Genomic DNA, 17,484 nt, shown 5'->3' on the forward strand with positions numbered 1-17,484 from the left:
GACTATCATTAACGTGTGATGATGCTTGCAGATGTTACTAAACAACCAAGGTCACATGGTATATCAATATGGAAACTCAGCTACCCCTGAAAATGGTTCCACAGCATTTGCTTAAGCGTAAAAAGATCAAGTAATATATGTATGCTCTTATAGACAAGTATATAAAGTACAAATAAATAGCCTTATTTCACAGACAAATGTTCAATTTCTCTACCAATCTCAGAAAACAGGTCCAGCTTGCTTTCTTTGTAATCCAATGGCTCCATGGAGTTTTGATCCTGATGATGTTCCTTTTCTTCTTCCCGCTCTTCTTGCTCTTTAGATTGAAGCTCTTGTCGTCGTTTGACACTACGTTCCAGAGCATCGCAATAATTTTGATACTTGATGATCTCATGCAAAAGGTAATTGGATTTAGCTTCCCAATTACTCATGACCTTGGGATGATTGTGCGTCTTGGTGGAAAACTGCAAGGCATTAAAGATTATTAGTGTCTTGGTTGATATACCCTTTATCCAGCATTTACCTTGACAAGAATTTTCCTCTTCAACTCTCTGTGCTCATTGATCTCGGTACTCAATGCATCCAAATGCTTTTGTAGTGCATCGAATTGGTCTTCCTCATTCAGCGTACTTGATACAGTGGGTGGAGCAGGAGGTTTCCATTCATAAATGTTGACTGTGTCAGGGTTTCCAAAGTATTTGCCTGAGCCATCATCAGCGTCCAGATTGAGAATGACATCATCCAAACATGATCCCCAGCCGTATTCCATATTGCTCACACCACCAGGCAATGGTTCCTTGCTTTGTCTTGCTGCCCAATAATTACACGTTTCTACCCATTCTTTGGCCTGATCCTGTGATGCTGTTTGGAACAAGAAAACGCCACCATTCGATTGTTGAATTGCAAATACATGAGGTCGTTGACGATTGTATCCAGGAGGTGGCAAAATGTTGGAAAGGGAGTGATTAAGACTGATGCTACCCAAGAGTTGCATAGTTGACTACATGATTCATAATAAGTAAACCATCATAAACCATTTCTTATATATACACTTACTGCCCATCGACCACCAAGCATTGAATTGGGACTACTTGTTGCTGATCGGTTTAGAGAATCTGCCAAAGTAGCGAATGTATTGACGCTGCTCATACGAAGCAAGCTACGTCGTTCCTCGCCAACGCTGCCTTGCATGGAATACATTTTAAACTCCCCATTGCCAACTACCAAGAAACAATCCTTCCATTCACGATGCTTGGCTTTCTGATTCGCATTCTCTAGTAGATGTTTCCTTGCTAGCATGCCTTCCTTGAGATAAGGTGGTCGACTTGTGAAGAGATCGGATCCATGCGAATGCATAAAACTCATCATTGGTTGATTCGGGGACAAGGTACTACCACCACCGCCACCACCAATACTGCTTGGAGAACGTGCGTTTCCATTGATGGTGGATGAAGCGCCTGATGTTGAAGATGAAAAGGAGGCACGTCGTGGTGATACAGCAGATGGTGTGGGTTGATCAGCACTCGTACTTGCTCTGGGAATTGGTTCTTCGGGGTATATCACGCTTTCACGTCCTGATTTGCGAATCATGGTATTGACACTACGCTTGAACTCGGCAACACGTCGCCCACCCATCAAGATGCTATTGCGTTTTTCAACTCCATCCGACGTATTGACCGTCAATTGTTGCTGTTGTTGACTCTCCAATGGCTGTAAAATCTGGTTTTGTTTGACTGATCCATACAATTCCTATCACAAGAGCGATAAATAGTAATTAGCATCTCTCATCAAATATGCTTGTGCCAATTATCCTCATTTACCTTCAAGCATATTTCCATATCAGCTTCCCATGTTTTGGTGAAAAGATGGCCTCGTCGCTTTTCTGGAGGGAGCATTCGCAATTGATCTTCGATCGTAGACATGGTGTTGCGTACAAATGCTTGTCGAGTCATTCTTGCGTGATTGCCTTGTGCGACATGAAGATCAGTGTTTAGCAGCAATAAGGAGTAAGCGACAGCGTAGACGATATCTATAACAATCAATGAGTATGGATGCACTTTCTTTTCCGAAATAGTACTTACCAATGTTGCCAAAAATACATTGCAGATTGCAATGCCAAAAGCGCCGAGCAAATGCTTCCAATATGCGATCAATCTGTTGCGCCTCCGCTTTGAAGTAAAGTTTGCTGCAAAGTTTTCTATAATGCCATAGTTTGAGTACAGCATTACAACTATGATTTGCCCATTCCTTCGTTCGTACCTGAAAGCGCTGTCAATTCGCATATTCTTGAAATCAAAGTTATCCATGTAATACTCAAGCGCCCGCGCATTGAGTGGTTTCCTATAATGGAAGCATACTTAGTATACGCAACATCAACTTTGTTCCCTACAAACTTACCCTTGACCTAGCCATTCAGCAGCACGCTCCTTTGTCACAAAGGACTCATCCCCATTCCATATCTTTTGTGCCGCAAATCGTGCTTCACCATCCTTAAGTTGAGGCTGTTGTTGTTCAAGTCGAATTTCTGGAAGTGCTGTATCATTTGCTTGAGTTGGCTCATTATCAATAGCAGCTTGTTGTCCATGAAAAGATCGCTTTCGACGCTGACTCATAGGTCTTCTTGGTGGTGGAGGTGAAAGACTTGTTCCCAATTCAACTTTTTCGGATGCTGCATCAGCTGATATGCCCATAGCATTGGCTGTTTTGGAGAGGGATAAATCTGATAAAGATGATGATTGTGGCGGCGTCTCTGGTGCTACGGATGATTCGATGGATGGAGATGGCGTTGAAGAAGGTGTGTTCTTTTCCACGACATTCGGCTCATGAGATGATGGCTGGGTGCTGTTTGGTATTGCTTCATTGTCATCATTCGGGAGTTTGGGTGGTAGAGATGGTACTGGAGGTGGTGCATTGATGCTGAGCATAAGACCGCCAGCACTGCCAAAATGACCGCCGCTCAATCGCTTTGATAAGCGTTTGGATATCCTCTTGCCATTCAACTTTTCTCGTTCCAGATCCTCTTGTGACATTCCAGTTGCATCCACAAATACATCTTCATCGCTGTCGGAAGAAGAAGCCTCATCATCAACTTCGTTGGTAATAATACGAGCTGGACTTTTGCCACGAACATTGTTACACACAATTTGTGCAAGATCAACTTGTTGCTCAGGTGGTTGTGCTGCTGATGATTGCTCCTTATTTTCCTCCTTATCGCTAGTTGTATCAAGGTCAAGTACACTTTCACTAGTTGGTCGTGAATCAGTTCCAAATGTGCTGTATAATGAATACGTTCCAGATGATTTGCCCGTGGATGCGTAAGACCATGTCGAATGTCGCTGCGTTTGATTGGAGGATTCATCATCATCTTTTTCTTCATCATTGATAGGTCGTAATGAAGCATTAGTGGATCCCTCTTCTTGTCGCTGTTGATGTTGTGATGGGATGTTGTTGTTGTTGTTGTTGATATGCTGTCCATAATAATTGTAAATATCATTGGCAATAGGATAAGCTGGCATGGCACTATCGGATGGATTGGATTGACGAGGCAAATGCTCTTGGCTGTTGATTAATATACTTCGTGGTGGTGGAATGGGTTGCTGGTAATGGGTTGTTGTGGATGAGTGATTGGATTGATGATGATTGTTATAGGGTGATGTAGAAGGAGGATGAGGTGCTTGTTGTTGCTGTTGTTGCTGTCGTGCCTTGTTAAAGTTAGGCCGTGTTCGAAGCTCAGCAGGCATCTTGGATAACAAATCGTCCGACTCTTGGAGACCAGCTCGTAATTCAGGTTGTAGATAGGTCTTTTTACCAATCTCAATTGACGGTATTTGTGGAGGAGGAGGTGCTGGAGGAGCAAGTGGTATATTGTGAGGATTGCGAAGTGGTGAATGATCATGTTGCTGCTCATTATGAGTGGTTGATGGTAATGATGGAGTGCTGAGTCCATTGTTGCTATGCTGCTGCTGCCTCATTCTATTATTGGATCTTCTTGTCAAATCATCGTCGGATGCCTGTATTATCATCGTTGTCTCGGTCAATGTTGAGAATCTTTGTCCTTTACCATGACGAGAACGCACCTTGCTTTGCAATCTCTTGAGCAGCTTACCGAATCCTGAAATGTTACCCCTTTGATTGCCCTGAAACAAAATGGTCTTAGTTGGGAAATTGATTATGCATTCATGACAATCAGATATACCTTTTTTATATGTAGCTCATCCCTAGGACTCATATGTGATTCGGGTGATGACATGGTTTGGCCTCGAATAGGTAACGTTTGATCTGAACGACCATAGGATGGAAAATATTTGAATTGATCTTGTCTCGAAGGTTGACGTAGCTGTTGCATAGCAGGCGTTGAAGACGAGGATGGCATACGCTGTGATGTTGTGGGAGGACTTGGTGCTTGTCGAGAAGGTACAAGTAGCACATTCTCATTCGGGTGAAGAGCATTGTGCGATTGTTGTTGCTGCTGTTGCTGGTGCCGTATTGTCGTAGGTGCCGGTGCAGCAGAGAGCGATCGATTGCGACGATGAGAACGAGTGTCGGGTGCACGTAAATGGTGCATGAGGAACAATGACAAGAAGAGCCGGCAATTGAAAGAAGGAAAAGAAAGAGGTGAGAGAAAAAGAGAAAGAAACAAAGAAGATTGGGTTCATTAACGCGCGACTTTGGAGATACAGAAGTGTCCTGTTGTGTAACTCTTCGCTATTTTGGTTTGCAGACACATGGATTACATGCTTACTTTGACTGGTATCCGCCGAGAAAGAATGCACTACACAGCCATGTTAGAATAGTCCAATACTGTTTTGGTTTGGCCATTACTGCTGTAACGACCTTCAATGCATTAATAAAATAGGTTGCTTGTTGTCCCGAGTTACTGTTTCTTGTAAGATATGGAACAACACCAGTTGCAAATGTCCCTGGAAATACGAATGGTGATCCGTAATCCATTTGTACTACCATTGGCGAAGCGCTGGTACATCCTGAGCATATGAGTGCATTTTGGCTAAACTAAAAGGATACGTTGCCATGAATACGTTCAACAGCTAGAGTAGCATTATTTAGCTCACTCCTCTCCTCGTCCTCCTTGTCCCAATTCAACCGATATATGGGATCATCGCTGCCTTCAATATTCCTTTCTCAAGTGGAATCGTGGCATCTGGTCACATACCTTATCCGTCGTCATAGGTAGATCATTTCTACCATTGCACTGGTAAACATTGCATGCTGACAACAAAAATTGTTACTCATTGTTTTACGCGCTCGCTACCTTGATTCCTTTTCGGAACACCTTCCTGAGCTATACTCTTTGAGGAAATCACTTCATTGGTTGACATCGCTGCAACATCTCTTTTTGAGCAACACTCCGGATCAACATATCCAAGTCTATTATACTCAGCAATGATCATACCACGCAGGAGATCGTTCCTCATAGTAGCGTTATTTATTTCTTCACCACTATTAAAGACATCACTTTGATGACAAACTAAAAGTCTACAATGCCGAAAATGGTTGACAAAACCACTAGATCACTCTCCCAATGGAAACAAGGGTCACTAGCAACCAGCATCTTATTCCAAAAGGTCCCACGATATAGAACCCAGCAGATAAGCTCTCAAGTGTCCCCACCCTTACAATGGCATCGTTTGTGTTCACATCCAATACATAATACATCATCAGAATAAAGCCATCAATAATACACTAATACAAGCTTGCCAGAGATAAATAAAGGTATACATTATGTTTAAATTGTTGCTCCTTATACTTTTCGACGCTCTCTATTCTGCTTAAAGCACAAGAATTGCACCACAGTGCTTTTTCGACTAAAGACCAAAAGATCCTTGACATGGTTCAATTCAGCTTGTAATTCACCAGCATTTTGTTGTTGAGCATCGTAAGACTGTTCGATGGATTGATAGATGAGTTGCAATGTTTCTGAAGCTGCTGGTGTAACATATTGCTGCAAAGTTTGGTGCATGAATTCGATCTCCAATGTTGCTTGCAGCATACCACCCATACCAAAGCGCTCCACTTGGCGAAAGCTCTCGAGACAATCATTGGCCATATTCTCAAGGAGAGCTGATACTGCACGATGGACAAGATGCTTGGTCACGCTGCTTACTTGTGAATGCACCATCACAAGCGTCATAAGAGCTTCATACACGTAAGGATGTACCTCTGTTTAAAGCATGTTAGCCATTGATCCACCCTTCCAATCCCTTCCCTTCATACCTGTAGGCTTGGGAATGCTGTACCAGTCAACACCGCTCAATAGAATTCCTTGTCGAATGATATCTCGTAGTAAACCAGACTTGCGCTTAATGTAATCATTAAAGAGAATCTTGTCGAGCTGGTCAACAACATCGATCAAGGTCTATAGAAGAATGTCAATAAGGAATCCTCCTATCAATCAAAGCTTGTCACTTGCCTTGAGATCTTCATCCATATTACACTTGTAAGCCATCTGGAATAATCCAACCAGCTTTGGAATGACCGTAGATCGCATATGAGCCAAATTCCCAACGGTAAGCAAGATACGCATATCCTACAAGGCATACTAGCGATTTAGCAATAGCCCAACGTGATCCATAATAAAGTATTACCATTGAATGAACATCGATCTTATCACGCTTTTTGGCCAGCTGCACTTCCTCTTTCTCATTCAAAGGCACATAATCCGAGAACGCAAGTCGCACCAATCCATCAAGGAAGGTATAAGTCGATTCCAAAAATGACGCACGGATCTTTTCCACATACTCTGGTTTCACTTCTTGTCGGCTCTGTGCCACCATGTCATCATTGGTAACTGCAAGTGTTGCTATTCGGAATGCTGATCTGGCACAAAATTTATGGTAATCATAATAGCGTTTGAGCAAGCCAGTACATTGAGGAAGCTCCGGATCCAGGATCCACTCTTCAAGCAAGTAAAAGCTCTTGGCATCTAATGATACGATCATCGTCAATGATCCAATTTCACTCTCTTCCCACTTTTGGCAGCAACATACCTCGTTCCCAGCATTTGCAAATGACTTCAACAAATTTCCATCTTGCCTTTTCCATAAGACCCGTCAAACCCGAGAATGCTTCACCAGCAAGATGAATGGCACTTATATCATTCACACAATGCGCCAAATCACTGATAATACGCGTGAGATACTCGGAGACATGGATCGAGCTTGCATTCACAGGAAGGAACCCGGGCATGATCACCGTTTCAGTGCCGTCAGCGTTTTGTTGAACAGGTAAAGAGGGCTCGTTCAATGAAAAGTAATCGGATATCAATGATGCATATAAATCAACAATGTTGCGTGACATGCTTTGGCATTGCTCCACTTTGCCCATATCCACTCCTTGTCGACGTTTACGGGAAGTTCCATTCGACTTGGCTGAAGCCTATTCATGCTTTATCAATATCATGCCACCCATTCACCACCATTTTTCATGTACCTTGTGTGCAAATTTGCCTTCAATAAATGCCTTTGATAATCGCCAAAAATCTGGCAAGCAACGCAACAACAATGTGGATAACGACTTGACAAGATCGGATATAAGTCTCCAGGCCCGCACACTTGGATCACGATCTACCATTGTCACGTGTGAGCACCCTGCATCCATGCATGTCATTGTTCAAAGTAAATTTACCTGCAGATGAATCGAAGCTCTTTGTTTGGATTTGGCCAATGGCTTTCTTGAGGGCCAAGCTACGTTGACAATCGGACTCGGCCGTGTCGTTGGTGGTACGCAAAACATCAATCTTCTTCACTGCATTCTCGCAAGTCTCCTTTAGCAAGCCCATGATCCATCGATATTGGCTGTCCAAATAGAACCATGCTGGATCTTCAGTGGTATCAAGATCAAATAGGAAGCTGAAAACAAACATCATGTGAGTAAAAATCCAGCAGCTTTTGCATTCATTGTTACTTACTTGATTGTCTTTTCTTGTTCTTCCATGCTGCGCCAAGGATCCTCCAACATTTTGAGAAGAACGCTTCTTAATTCCACCACAATCTTGTTGACTTCGGTCCAGACTTTGTCGAATACTTTGCGATGTAGTTCGGAAATGTTGCTCTCTTCCTCTGATCCATCCACCTTATCATCCTCCTTTTGCAAATCATGATAAAGATATTTCCCTTTGCGATAATCTCGAATAGCTGTCTCATACTTGTGTTGTTTGATTGATTCAAGAAGGCTGCTCGGCAAGTTGAAAAAGAACTTGTAGCGTTGAAGCACAGAGATCGTACTTCGCACCTTGTCGACCTTTTGACGTCGTTCAATGATAGGTCCATAAATAAGATCCGCACGTGTGTTTGCCTCTGCAACAACATTCCAATGAGTGTTCGACGCATTCCATGCAAGCATATGGATCTATTACATACCATCCAAAACCTTCTCCAAGTGTCTCGTTCCATACTCCTCCGCTGGATTCAATTGTTTGGATTTCATTTCATCATAAACGTGGTCCACTGTTTCCTTGGCACTCACAAATCGATCAAAGTTGGAATGCACCAAATGTTTCAATGCTTCTGCACGTTGATCGATGCTAAGTCGTAGGCGTTCTTCTCCAGCAATCAATTCATTGTAAGGCGTGTCTTTGTGTACTTGCTGCAAGAATAGGCGTGGTTGGAATGATTTGCTGGTAATAACAAGTGATGATTCTTTGTATAATAAAGTATCAGAATCCTGTTACTATCGCATCCAACGTTTTGACACTTACTCTCTCGTAGTTGCATCGCATTAACTGTGCTGTTTCGGAAATTGCTATATATGCGAATAAAGTCAATACTTGTTATCACTTTGTTATCACTCGTCAAGCTGCTTACTCGTCAAAGATAGTATTACGAATACCAAGTGGGTCAGCGTCGTCCGAGATTTGAAGGTCGTTATTACTGCTGTTGGCATCCTTGGCACCGTCTTGTAATTGAGCATCGTAGCGTTGGGACAGATGACGGAGGGTGATTTCAGCAACGACTGGTTCGTCTAAAGATCCTGCAGGATACTCTTCCCATATCTCTGGTTCGAGCGTGTCAAGTTGATAGAATCGCATGAGAGCTGCATCTTCGGCATATTCTGGCAACTCGGATCGACTAATCGTAGCCATCAAGGTGTTGAGTAGAAGGAGTGACGAAAAGGGAAAGCGTGCTTGCGTGCAACTCGCATAACCACCATCTTAATTCGCGGAGTGTAACTCATGCTTGTATGTAATCCTCGTACAATAAAAGTTGCTTTATTCTTCAGTGTCTAGTCTCTCCTATGGTATATTAAGAAAGCATCGTGCCATCATACATGATCATCGTTTGGGAACGGGGATTCTATTGATGTGTATCCTTTTCCAATATTGTTGACGGTAAAGGCGATTGAAAGATACAGATGCAATCTTCCCAGATGATAACGAGCAAACAACCTATCATTACCACGCATTCTTTCATCAGCTCCTTTTATCATCTTGTATACAAAATATGCATGATGGAGATGAAGCTATGTAATAATAAAGCGTGTATGGGTCTGACAAATCGTGCTTTGTGTGCAATGCAATGTAGCCTTTTTCTTCATGATGATCATTTTGTTTGGTGAAGTAATAGACAACGCAGTAGTATTGATAACAGCGGTGCTGATAGATGCAGGATGGTGCTATTACTGGATAGGCTCTTGTTCGGGCTGCCTGTACCTTTTGGATATCATCAGTACACAATACATGAGCTGGTGGCTACCCTTGGGGAATTGGGAAGGTGGGGATGCTCATTTGTTCTTTAGCTAGGGTGACTACATAGGAACAACAATGAACATAGCGTTATCAAATTGGTTTATGAAGCTCGACGTCTACATCTCAATGTGATGTGGGACCATATTTGGCATACACATAATACCTTCTTGATATCTCTTCTTTATCGGATGTTGTTTACGTACCTTTTTGAAAGCAATCATCGTTCCCTTTATGCAGCAACCTGTCAACGACACGTATGTAACCACCACGTGCTATTTTACGTCAAGAGTACCTTGTCTATAGTGCTCTCAGAATAATCAACTAGCAGCAACAGCTCCATCACGCTTATTATAGTATAGGTAAACATAAAAGTACCTGCTTAATAATAGAGCGTAGAGGCTTTATGAGAATAAAACTGATCAGCATGCCCAAGAGCATCTTGTGTGAAAGTATCAGATTCGAGAGGGGCAATCTCAATATCAAGAATTGATGTACAATGTTCATGCATTTATACAAGAGGTGTCCGACCTACTTAATTTCCACTTCTTTCGCTTCTTATTCCTCCCATTCTCAACTATTACCATTCAATTACAACTACCACCTGCGAACGATTGTCTTGCTCCAACCCATCATGTCAAGCCTACGAATGTCTTGATCCGATTGCACCTTTGACTGAATGGCGAGTCCATGGCATATGCACAGCGTTCTTGTCACTCTTCTACAACACACGCGACTCTTGACACAACACTGTTCTTACACGCTCCTCTGCCACAATCAAACGTAACAGCAGCATCTATTAGCAAGCTCTTTACGCCATTGCCGCAAACAGCGTTCTTTACTTGCAGCAACTCGCCTTACAGCCTTGTTCACGTGAACAGCAGATAGCCATCATATAGAAGCAGCTTTATTTGCGTTCAGCAACTTGCTTCAATACATACAACATCTTATGGATATGAATCTGAATACGACCTTGCTTTGGTACATGAGATGGAAGGGATGCATCTATTGACCGGCATGGTTCCCTTGGCCCATTTGGAAGGTGATGTTGGGTTTGGATGACACCACTTCAGAATCAACTATGCCGCAATACAAGCAACCTTCAGCTGGTTGAGCTGCGATCGAAGATGACCCACAAAGAGAGAGAGCAAGAGCCGGGTGGAAAATGAAGCGTATCAGCAGCAATCGCTTGGGCTTCTTTCAGTCAACAGCTTGGATTTGGAATGGTTATGGTGGTGCAGTGATGAGAATCATGGTGATTAGTTGTCGCGTTATCAGCAGGAAGGATGGATCATATCACGTGGCTACGGCTGATGAGGATGAGGATGAATTGGATGGCAATCATGGATGAAATGTTTATGGCAACAGTAACCAAGAATACAATGGCACAATGACACGCGTTGTCTCTATGCGATTCACACATATTTCCTTCATCTACAATGTTATCTAGTAACACACTCGCCTTTTACATTTACGGCTACGATCCAATAAACATACTTTCGTTCCTTGAACAACTTCTGCCATTTGCATATATTTCGCTCTAAAGTTTAAAATGACAATGAATGGCAAGTTTCCCTTGTGCTGTATGTCAAATTGCGATATGGGCCATCGTGACCTTTAGCCATCATGAGCGTATCAACAGCTGCCGTATTTCATACACGCGTTTTTTCGGGGTGTTTATTTATTACACGCTTGTTGGACTTTGCTAGCTTTGGATTACAAACTATTGCTTCGAAGATGGAATAATAAAGGTGCTCCTGTTATCGGTCATGCAAGAAGTATATAGGTTTTGTGATACAATAAGGAGGAGTGGTGTGACCTTGAGAAGAGAAAAAGTGAAGTGATCCCTCCATTGAGTTTCAGGATGAGTGACCGATCAATATGTATACGTATCTTTCTACATACACGAATTGGTTTATGCAGCTCGACCTTCTCCTACATGCAAATGTGATGCATACCTTGACACGCCTTCATTATTGGATGCTGTTTACTTACGTACCTTCACAAAAGACAATCATCATCACCATCCATTTGTGCAGCAATCTGTCAAGGACGTGTCTGTGTAACCACCGCGTGCCATTTCACTCAGCTCTTCATCTTTCCGTTAATGCAGCCGACACCATCCACTAGGAAAAAGCAACACCATCACACTTACAGCATAGATAAAACATAAACGTGCCTGTGTCTCCAAACTTTACAATGAAACGTGGGGTTTTTATTAGAGCAATGGGCTCGGCTTGGCCAACAGCACCTTGTGTGAAAGTTTCACGTTCAATGTCGCAACTAGCCCAAAAAATATTTTTTTGGTCGTCGTCGTCGAAGAGATCGACCCCCCCCCGGATCCAGTTTGGCTGGTGGCGACATTGCGAAATCTGGGATTGGCCACGATGAACGTGAAACTTTCACACAAGGTGCTATTGGCCAAGCCGAGCACATTGCTCTAATAAAACCCCCACGTTTGATTGTAAAGTTTAGTGATACAAGCACCTTTATTTTTACCTATGCTGTAAGCGTGATACTATGTGATAGGTGCTCTATGTACACTTGCTCCTAAAGCTAATAGAATAGTATTGTATGCAACCATCATCAACATTATGGCCCGTGCGCTTGACTATGGAAATGCCTGCTGACTTTGAAAAGCTATCAGTGACGCTGACAATGACTCCATTCCTTGTTGCTTGAAGTGTCCCTATGACTTTGCCTTCGATATTATGGAGTCATTTTGCATGAACTTCACGATTCACTGGAAAGCCAACCCTCGGGATTTGGGACCCGAATGTTCCTCCTGCTTACGATGAGGCTGCTTATGATAATTCATATCGACTACTTTTCTTGCTATACCAATGTCTTCAAATCCACGTCATCTACGCCCATCCAAGCCATTGCCAAATATACTTAAGGTTACCCAAGAGCGGCAATTGATAATGGTTCAACCCCCTTCCATCGCCAAAAGGCGTAGTAAACCATTATAAAGATACAACAGCATGTGTGGAATCTCATGCTCATATCATCAAACGATGACGTATATTGATGCCATGAAGGAATTCCAGCAAAAGCTTACCATCCTGCATTTTAGTGTATCAGCTGGGTATTTGCTACCAATAATGTCATTATCAGCATGGTACAACTGAGTCATTGATGATCGGTGTTTTTTGGGTAGGATAACAATTGACTCAGCACCGTAAAATGATCACCGCCAGGAACTCCTCCCAATGTCCCATGGTAATAATGTACCCGTGGTCAGACCACAATATGCCTCGTGGATATGAATAATAGCATTGGTGGAGTGACACCACGTGAGGAGAATCTAAAACTATTATTTGACGATGTAAGCTCACAAGATAATCCATTGTTGAAGTTGCACAAGGCTTGACGTTATCAGTTCCCAATACAACTGCAAGTCCGATCGTGTTTACGCATGAAAAAGCGTGCTCGGCGGCGGATTGGTTCTTTATCTCTCTCTCTCTCTCTTCCTTTTCCTACCCACAATGAAGTTTGGCAAGACATTGCTTCGCAATCAGTTACCAGAATGGTCCAAGAACTATATTTCTTATAAGGCGTTGAAGAAGTCTATCAATGAGGCTGCTGGTGAGCTGCCACCTTCTGAGGAAGTTATTACAGGTACATTGGGAAGTGGGATCGTGATGGGGATTTGACCATTGCTCATTGTCTTGTTCACAGCCATCTTGTTTCAACTGGATCGTGAGCTTGAGAAGGTGGATACATTCTACAGCTACAAGAAGAGCCAAGTGGATCGTCGTCTATGGATCTTGTCAGAGAAGTACAATCAACATTACAACCCACCTGAACCATTATCCCCATCACCCGAGCGAGAGCCCTATGTGGATATCAATGAGGAACTACTGAGCGCCTTGCAGGAGACTCGTGCACAAATGAACAAGGTCATGTGGTTTGCCGAATTGAACGCCAAAGGATTTCGAAAGATATTGAAAAAGTAACGTCATGGGTGGTGGTATGGAAGCAATGTATGCAATGTGTGCTAACCATATACTTCCTAGATTGGACAAGAAACTGGGCCTTGAGTCACAGAACGTTTACTGGAATACAAAGGTAGTCGTTTGTTGCTCTCTCGCTCAGTCCAACGTGTTGTATTATTCCCTGTCCTGTAACAAGATCGACACCTTGGTTGTATATGTACTTAGGTGTCAGTGCTCCCATTTGCATCCCAAGGCCAAATCCATCAAGAGATTGACAAGTTGACCCAATGGATCTCGACCTTGACTTTATCCACATCTGTGACGGATTCCACCCATGGCAAGGCAGCAAACAAGGGTCAACCAGCATCGGTGGCTGTCAAGCTTCCTTTACCATCAACAATGCGACGTCATAACAACATTCTCAACGAGGAGGAGAACGATTTGTTTTCGGAGGCTATTGAGGATGACGATTTGTTTAAGCTCAAAGAGCTCCTGAATTGTGGTTCACTTGCCGCTGTCAAATGCAAATCTCATGCTGATCAGGTAAATGCCCCCTCACTTTTCTTTCCCAATTAAGAAAGCCCCGTCCCATCTCCCCCTCTTTTCTCGTGCTAACTTTAATGGGTTGTGGGAATATTAGACACGTTATGCTCTTTTGGAATTGGCAACACAAAGAGGATCCATCCATTGTCTCGAATACTTGATTCAATCCGGTGTCAGCCCACTCGATCACCGCGATATCAATGAACGCAACATCCTTCACAAGTTGTCCATCTTGCTATCCGATGCTCGTCCTGAACATTCTCCTTCCAAGGTTCTTCAAACTTTGTTGCATCTTTCCCCTGAATTGCCAAAGCAAGTGGATTTTGCCGGTCGTCGTCCTTTGCATTATGCATGCGAATTTGGTCAATCTGAAATGGCAAAGGTGCTATTACGACATGCAATGGAGTATTCGTATTACGGTGACGATGGCTTTGCTGACCCAAGATGGCAAGATCGTGATGGTCATACTCCACTATTCCTTTCTATCCTGCATGGCAACTTTCAAACTTTAAGCGCCCTGGTTGAAACTGCAAACATTACAGACATTGATGGAGTTATTGCAGGTAATTACGATTATTGTTTTTTCTTACATGATAAGCATCTGACTTTATTGTTTTCGTATTAGCTGCATCAGTCAAACATACGAATGGAAACACGGGGTCAAACGATGATGTTCCAGTCCCTGAATTTGCACGTCAATCCCACCATCCTTCAGCAGTCGCAATGGCTTGCACGTTATCCAATTTGGAATTGTTGTATCTCCTCATTGATACAGGCGCGTCAGTGGATCTTGCCGATGAGGATGGAGAGACCCCTTTGTTGATTGCTATCAGGAACCAGTTTACTGAAGGTGCTCGTGTTCTCATCACACAAGGTCATGCAAATGTCAACCTTCCTGAAAAGGTGAATGGATGGACACCATTGATTGTAGCAGGTAAAAAAAAAGTGGCTCGGAGAAAAGTTTCATGCAAGGGGGGAAAAATACTCATGTGACATATACAATAGCAATGGAAGGGTCTTATGACATTGCCCAAATCCTTCTCGAACATGGTGCTGATATGTCTTATACGGACTATGCTGGTTGGGCTGCATATGAACACGCCGTATTTCGAGGTCACCTGGACATTGGCAAGTTGATCAAGCCAAAAGATATTCCTCGCAAGCTTGCAAGCCCAACTCATGTCAATGGAAATGGCACCGAAGCCAATGGTCATCATATTCTCAAGGCACGCTCAAGCGCAAGTCGATTGTATGGTCACAAGTATTTGACAGACCAAACCATGATCATTATCAAGTTGGGATCCAATGACATCCGCAATCCATTGTCCAAGAACTTTTTGAATCTTCATGATAACAGCCTTGAGGATCAACGCATGTCGATTGCCGTATCAGCCACTGGTGCCACTGGAGAACTTCCAATCCTTGATTTGCCCGAGAACAATCAACAATACCTATTACAGCCTGATCCCATGGTGCTATTCTGTTCCAGACCTGAAGATGTGGTCTTACGTTTCGATTTGGTGGAAACATTTGCCTCACCTCAAGCGTCGGATGCCATTATTGCTCGTGGCACTGCTATCATGGCAACTGATCAAATTTATACAAAGTCAGGCGGCTTCAAGGGTCAAACAGCTGGCAACTTTTCGCTTCGTGGACAACAAACCGTACCCTTGATTCGTACCAAGACCTTGGAATACGTGGGCACTATTGGATTTGAATACTTTGTTATCAAGCCATTCACTCACCCAAGAATGTCGGTTGGTGATCGTTACACTTATTACAAATCGGTGGATACAAAGGTAAAGGCTTCCATATCAGGTGGTTCAAGGATGCTGAGTACTTGTGATTTCATAGATCATTGGTCATCGTGGCTCTGGTATGAATCGAAAGAATTCACATCTTCAAGTTGGAGAGAATACAGTGCTTTCTTTTATTACTGCCGCATCTTTGGGAGCTGAGTATGTGGAATTTGGTAAGCATTATAGTCGATGATACATTTCTAGGGAGGCTAAGACCTATTTCCAATAGATGTGCAGCTTACAAAGGACATGGTGCCTGTCATCTATCACGATTGGACCGTTACAGAAACCGGATTTGATATCCCCTTGAACGCAATTACAGTGGAACAATTCTTGAACCTTAGACCATCAGGACACATCAAGGAGTATCACACGGGTGTCAGTAATGGGCCACATGGATTGCTTTTCCCCACAATCAACAACACACAACCTGAACCTGTATATCCCCTTGTCAATGGCAATTCAGCAGCTTTGTCACCCACTGGTGCTCGTATGGGTCGTTCGAACTCCTTAGGCGCTATTGGCGGTGTTCAGATGTATGGTCGTAACGTGGCATCCAAGCGATTAGAATTGACTCGCACCAACAAGCTGGGTAAGCTCAAGGGAAATGGCCCTGAAAGCATTCAAGCACCATTTACAACTTTGGTTGAGGCTTTGAAGGTATGTAAATGCGAGGATGCTTTTTTTCAACGGCAATGATCTAATGGGAAGATATTATGTAGAAAATCCCAAAGTCTGCTGGTTGCAACATTGAAGTGAAATACCCTATGGTGGACGAAGCTGAAGGGGATGAGCTCTACCAATTCCAGGAAATCAACATGTTCGTCGATACAATCCTCAGCTGCGTTTACGATAACACCGAGGAGGATCGTCGCATCATCTTTTCTTCTTTCCATCCTGAGATTTGCCTCGCACTTAACATCAAGCAACCCAACTACCCAGTCTTTTTCCTCAGTGACGCTGGTACCTTACCCATGGCTGATGTTCGCTGCAACTCCCTTCAAGGTGCCATGCGATTCGCAAAACAAGCCGATCTCTTGGGTGTTGTTCTAGCAAGTGAACCTATCCTGGAAGCTCCACGTATGGTCAATGTTGTCAAGGAATCTGGATTGCTCCTTTTCACGTATGGTGTCCTCAACAATGAAGTGGAAAATGCTGTGGCTCAACGCAATTATGGTGTGGATGCGGTTATTGTGGTACGTTATCCTTCCCTGGTAAATGAAAAACAACAAAGAAGCTGAATCATTTTCTCTTTAGGACTCTGTTGTGGCTGTCAGAAAAGGATTGAGAGGTGGCGATGCCCAAACAACTACTTAGAATGCTATATCCACATGATCACCCAACACATTTTCCTATTACGATTTGTACAAGCGATTTATGATATGATTAAAGATTAAAGCAATGCGCTAGTAACGACTACCAGTAGTGATGGAGAATGGATGAAGTGGCTGTTGGCTTGTGGTTTGTGAGGTGTAGCTAAATAGTCCATAAAGTATCATGCAATAAC

At 43.1% G+C, this 17,484-nt stretch overlaps 3 protein-coding genes across 3 annotated transcripts; 1 reads left to right on the plus strand and 2 right to left on the minus strand.

Moving 5' to 3' along the window:
* Positions 1–182: 182 nt before the first annotated feature.
* On the minus strand, positions 183–4,564 carry O0I10_008974 (uncharacterized protein; the record flags this gene model as incomplete). Its single annotated transcript, XM_058488973.1, has 8 exons — positions 183–464; positions 524–1,000; positions 1,057–1,749; positions 1,821–2,029; positions 2,082–2,197; positions 2,260–2,340; positions 2,398–4,136; positions 4,196–4,564. 8 exons carry the CDS (start codon positions 4,562–4,564, stop codon positions 183–185), a joined length of 3,966 nt encoding a protein of 1,321 aa, XP_058340199.1.
* Positions 4,565–5,758: 1,194 nt separating this feature from the next.
* O0I10_008975 (uncharacterized protein) lies at positions 5,759–9,097 on the minus strand (the record flags this gene model as incomplete). Its single annotated transcript, XM_058488974.1, has 11 exons — positions 5,759–6,177; positions 6,232–6,373; positions 6,428–6,544; positions 6,603–6,940; positions 7,005–7,392; positions 7,447–7,580; positions 7,642–7,865; positions 7,925–8,312; positions 8,376–8,654; positions 8,714–8,757; positions 8,820–9,097. The coding sequence occupies 11 exons, from the start codon at positions 9,095–9,097 to the stop codon at positions 5,759–5,761; spliced, it is 2,751 nt and encodes a 916-aa protein (XP_058340200.1).
* A 4,088-nt stretch (positions 9,098–13,185) lies between these two features.
* Positions 13,186–17,294, plus strand: O0I10_008976 (uncharacterized protein; the record flags this gene model as incomplete). The annotated part of the gene is made up of 11 exons (XM_058488975.1): positions 13,186–13,318; positions 13,379–13,652; positions 13,717–13,768; positions 13,861–14,178; positions 14,276–14,741; positions 14,804–15,112; positions 15,184–15,977; positions 16,033–16,150; positions 16,207–16,637; positions 16,700–17,173; positions 17,235–17,294. 11 exons carry the CDS (start codon positions 13,186–13,188, stop codon positions 17,292–17,294), a joined length of 3,429 nt encoding a protein of 1,142 aa, XP_058340201.1.
* Between the last annotated feature and the right edge of the window lie 190 nt (positions 17,295–17,484).

This window comes from Lichtheimia ornata, assembly GCF_029851405.1.
Source record: "Lichtheimia ornata isolate CBS 291.66 chromosome Unknown scaffold00050, whole genome shotgun sequence".
Lineage (NCBI taxonomy): Eukaryota > Fungi > Mucoromycota > Mucoromycetes > Mucorales > Lichtheimiaceae > Lichtheimia > Lichtheimia ornata.